A 5,000-nucleotide genomic window follows, 5' to 3' on the forward strand; every position below is an offset into this window, starting at 1 on the left:
ACCCCAAAAAAGGAAAATTAGGAGTTGAACAGATAAAATGAGCTAATGAAGTATAAATAAGAGTTCAGAATGTACACGTTTTAAAAAATGTTTAAGACTCTATAAAAAATAGCTTAGCTTAAGAACCACATACGGTTATTGTAGATCCTTAAGGTCATTAAAATCCTCAAATGTCCAGAAACAATATCTTGAGGACATGACATGATCAGATCATGTACAAGATAATACAACAACACCATGTCCTAAATCCTAGTAAGTAAAACGTCCGTCAGTATCATCAGCTAAATGTATGATGGTAGAGTCTTGAGTTTTTATTGCAATAACAGACAACAGAACAGGGGGGACCGCTGCACAGAGCAGCACGCTGTAAACCACCCATTTATAAGGGCGAGAGAAAAAACACACACCAAAACCATTGATTTATGCAGTTGCTTGATACGAGGAATCATCAGAGACTTTTCTTTGTTTCGTTTAAAATGCAGTGTTTCCAACTTCCCAACACAAAAACTGTGTCTCACTACCGAGAATTGTATTATGTAAGAAGTGATAATTATTGCATGAGCATCAACGAAAATTCCTTTTTGGATGAATCCATCATAGATCTGACAAAATTTCTGCTGCGAGGCCAAACATTCAACACTACTCTCTTACTCGTCTCGCCCCCGTCCACCTCTCTCTTAATTGTCACCGGCTGCTCGACTCCTGGGCTTCTTCTTTGGCATGGGGTCCCGGACTTCCACCGCCGCTGCCGATGTAGTGGGCTGGTGCAAGCCTCTTCTCGTTGCCTCGTCACCGTGACATAGTTGCTGTTGCAGCGTGCTGGTGGAGGTGATGGGGCGGGGCAAAAGAGGGGGCAGGGCAGCGTGACGGCTGAGCAGGTGTCGCCAGTGTTTGGGTTTCTGCGCCGAAGGAACGAACAGGGGGACGAGAGCGGGAGGAGAGCCAAGCGAGGAATCACTGCGAGCTGGGAGGAGGGGGGGAAGGGGGAGGAGAAGGAGGGGGAGGGACTTGGAGGGTGACCAGGTTGGATCTGAAGTTGGAGTCAATGAGGTGAAGTTCTGGTGTGGTGTGTCTTGGCAGACTCGGGGGTAGAGGGCGAGGGAGAACGAGGAGGGGAGTCAGATTGAGAGGGAGTGTATCTCGGCAGTTGTTGCGGCTTGTAGCAGTTTAAACCAGTTTCTCAGGGTTGTGGGCGCACTAGTGGGGTTGCGTCGTCCACTCCTGTTGCCAAAAGTGTATCGTTGATTTACGTTTTTGAGGTCTTTGCGATTCGTTTTTGTCCTTGTGTATATGTGCGTCAGAGTGTACGCTTGTGTGTGTGTTCCTGTGGGTGTGTGCGTCTCTGCTGGCACCCGTGTGTAAGCGTGGGTTTGGGTTGGCGCTGTGTCGGTTTCGGCTACGCAGTGAGCTGAAGACCATGGTGCAGCCCGCCACCGTGCAGCGATGTTTGATCTTCAAGTGGACGGCGTTGTAGTGGATCTTTAGCGTTCCTGCACAAACAAGAAGGACAATGGTGCTCTTGTTAAGTTGATGCCGACTGACCGACTTTACACAGCAGCTGTTCTAACATGCACCATGCCAACGACAGACGAGATCCCCTTCTTAAAACTAGTGTGAACGATCGATAAAAGATCAACAGAGGATCTCAAATTGAGCCCTGAGGGACACCAATACCCAATTTAAGTAGAGGGTCTAAACTGAACCTTCTGGAACTTGCATTCGCTCTTAAGTTCTGGATGTGTAGCAGACTGGGAGAGAACCACAACCAGTCCTACCTTTATCATAGAAGCTTTTCCCACAAACGCCACAGCAGACCCTTCCCTTACGACTTCCCGCGGGTGAAAGTGAAGGGAGCGAGCAGAGGGAAGAGGGGAGAGGACGGGGGGAGGAAGATGAGGATGGGAGAGCATGGAGGGAGGAAGAAAAAGAGGAGGTAGGAAGAGGACAGAGGAAGGAGGAGGAGAAGGATGGGAGAGGATTGAGAGAGAAGGAAGAGGAGCTTTGCAATTTCTGGGAAATCTTCGGGGGTGAGGTGGAATTGGACGGATGGAGTGATGAAGGTGGGATAAGTGAGGAGTTTAGGGAAGGAGAAAGTGAGGAGGTGATCTCCTGTTTGGCGATGCCCCTATGAAGATCAAGCTCCTGGTCGTTGTAGAACCTGGGATCCTGATGCCATATGGACCAGGCCGGGTTTGGCTTATCAGGGTCTGCTTTGATTTTTAAACCCGGGTCAACTTTAGATTTCTGAAAAATCGGGTCATTCTCTTGCTCTCTTCTTCTTCTTCCTTCCTGCCTCTGACTCTCAGCCAGTTTGATCCCACTGAGCTTTCGTAGACACTGCGTTAGCTTACTGGGAGGAACAAGCTCCTGATAAAAGAAAAACAAAGAGGAGGGGGTCACACTAAGTTGGGAAAAAAACAGTTGTATATTGTATTTTATTTTATTACCTTGGTGGTAGGAACCAAACAGTGCAAGGCGGAGCTCGGAAAGTGGAAAGGGAGAAGCAAAGATGGTCCACCTGGAAAATTCAGGTGGGCGGTGTCGCTGTGGTCAGCAGGACTGTTTTTCTTAAAACGGCAGACGCCGGCGACTAAACGTGAATCTCCTCTTGTGTTCCTAAAGACTCCTGCAGTTCCTGCGAACGGGTTGATGTTTGAGTGGAAACTCTTCGGGGCGGGGTTTAGCTCTGGATCAGAGAGGTGATTGACAGCTGCCAGGCACTGAAGCATCATCAAGTCGACTATGGGGCGTGTCTCGCCAAAGCGGAGGAACTGTTTGAGGATGAGCAGCTCTTCCTCAGGGCTAACCATCAACCAGCGGTCCAACACCTTCCCACTGGGATGCTGCAGAGAAATAGACCTTGATGTGAATAGATGAAAGTGGGAATTTGTGCAGAAGTTTTATAACCAAAGAAAACTGTTAACCCTAACCCTTTGAGTCAAACCAGGATCCAAGTCAATTTATGGACATATGTAAAGTAATTCTTGCAAATGTTTTGTACAAAGTGTTACTCATCTGGTCCATATTTTACGACCTGATCCAATTGTATTCGTGCTAACGCAGGATGAACCTTCTTTATTGTGAAGCTTGAAGAATATCTTTGCTTGTTAGTTAACTCCACCAAAGGGAAGGTTAGACCAGTGTTACTCAAACTGGGGTACGAGTACCCCTAGGGGTACTTTGGAGTACTGCAGTGGGTACGTGATTCCTGAAATAAATAGAATATATTAGATTACGTTTAAAAAATGTAAATATAAATTTGATAAATGAATATTCTTATATTCCATGCAATCGCTGTAAACTACCAGAGACCAACTACCACAACAAGTGCAAACAAACGCACAGGTTCCGATTATGTTTGTTCAGTGACGAAGAACCACTGGCTTAGACTGTCCGCAGGATTATGGAAACCTACGATCCCGATTTTTATGAAACTTGGTGGAAGGAAGAAAGATACCATTGAATTTTGGAGCCGATCCAAATGACATTGTTTTACGTGTTTGACATCTGACTGTACCAATCAAGCTTTTTGATTACACACTTTTGAATAGTAGTGTAAGCTGGCTGGTGTTCGGATATTAATCGTACACTCCGGATCTGTAAGTAAAGCTTACTTTTTTCACATTATATTGATATAACGTTGGATGGTAGTGGAAGTTTACCTGCAGCATGTACCCTCTAACATAATCCCCCAGACTCCAGCCCAGTGTGTGCAGTATGTGTCCGACCTGAAGGCGACAAAAAGTCATCTGTTACACACATTTCTTCACAACAACATAGAAAATGCAACTCAGCATATTAAGAATACTTTGTGATTTATAGTTTGTACCTGTTCTGGGGTTAAGATGCTGTAGAGACGGTCCAGAAGGATCTTTAGCCGAACAGGAATGGCCTGAGCTCCGTAGAGGACCAGGGAGCTCAGGTCAAACACCAGCCCAGGGAGGGCCACCTCCACTGGGCCGCAGCTGGAGGGAGGCTGGGCCTGAAACTGGAGCTTCGCCATGGCTGAAGAGGAAGTTGTACATGAAAGTAAAGTAATATTTTATATATTAGACAAAGTGTCAAACTGCAAGACAGATGTGTGTTTACGATCTGAAAAACACTATGCATGTGTGTGTGTGTGTGTGTGTGTGTGTGCAGATGTTCTCTCCAGATGCTCTCGCTGATGTGATGACAGCGACACCTGACTTCATGTCACCGTGGCGACAGAGCACATCTGCAGTGTGTGTGTGTGTGTGTGTGTGTATGTGTGTATGTGTGTATGTGTGTGTGTGTGTGTGTGTGTGTGTGTGTGTGTGTGTGTGTGTGCGCGTGTGTGTCAGTCGGTGGGTGAAGTCCAGCATTGTGTGGTTGTCAAACTCAGTCTAAAGAGAAACATAAATGTTTTTCACATATTAAAGTGCTGTTCACCACGAGAGGAACCGTAATGAAAGTTAAAGGCATCAATAGATGATGTAATGAGACGATCTACAGCAGGGGAGCCCAAAAGGTTAGGGTTAGGTGAGGGTGGATCGCACACCGTTAAAACAATATATATATATTCCCCCAACGGAACCCCGCACCCCGTGAAATTCAAGTGTTTCGGTTTTTTCTTGCGTTGCGCATTCACATTCCCTCCTCCCCTCTGTTTCGCTCCCACACACACACACGTGCAGAGCGGAGGAAAGAAGAGGAGAGAAGCCCCCGTCGCACAAACCACAGACAGCCCCCCCCGTCGCAGTATTTTGTTTTATACAGGTAGATCACTTGGACCTGGTCATTTTAAAAGTGTTGGGACGTACTCACTCTTGTTCTGGCTAACTAAATAGTACGGCAGTGTGGGTTTTGGAACGCACCCTTAGTTCTGGAGTGAAATGAGTTTTTTAAGGAGGCTTCATTCTTCTTCTTAGTTAAATTTGGTTTCATTAAGGTTGTCATGTCCTCACAAGTAATAATACTAACGTGTGTGTGTGCGTGTGTCTTACCGTGTGGGACCCAGCCGTGTCCACAGCGATCACACG

The 5,000-nt window shown here is 46.5% G+C and overlaps 1 protein-coding gene across 1 annotated transcript in view; it reads right to left on the bottom strand.

Moving 5' to 3' along the window:
* Window positions 1-2,680: 2,680 nt before the first annotated feature.
* Window positions 2,681-5,000, bottom strand: part of LOC115005589 (zinc finger protein basonuclin-2-like) — a 2,698-nt gene continuing 378 nt past the window's right edge. The window contains exons 2-6 of the mRNA XM_029427469.1: window positions 4,965-5,000; window positions 3,830-4,005; window positions 3,663-3,728; window positions 2,722-2,843; window positions 2,681-2,684 (exon numbers count right to left, since the gene is read on the bottom strand). The exon at window positions 4,965-5,000 is cut by the window's right edge and continues 67 nt beyond it. Coding sequence (XP_029283329.1) covers window positions 2,681-2,684; window positions 2,722-2,843; window positions 3,663-3,728; window positions 3,830-4,005; window positions 4,965-5,000 — 404 coding nt within the window. The remainder of the gene's footprint in view (window positions 2,685-2,721; window positions 2,844-3,662; window positions 3,729-3,829; window positions 4,006-4,964) is intronic.

Source organism: Cottoperca gobio, unplaced genomic scaffold, assembly GCF_900634415.1.
Source record: "Cottoperca gobio unplaced genomic scaffold, fCotGob3.1 fCotGob3_326arrow_ctg1, whole genome shotgun sequence".
In the NCBI taxonomy this organism is placed as follows: domain Eukaryota; kingdom Metazoa; phylum Chordata; class Actinopteri; order Perciformes; family Bovichtidae; genus Cottoperca; species Cottoperca gobio.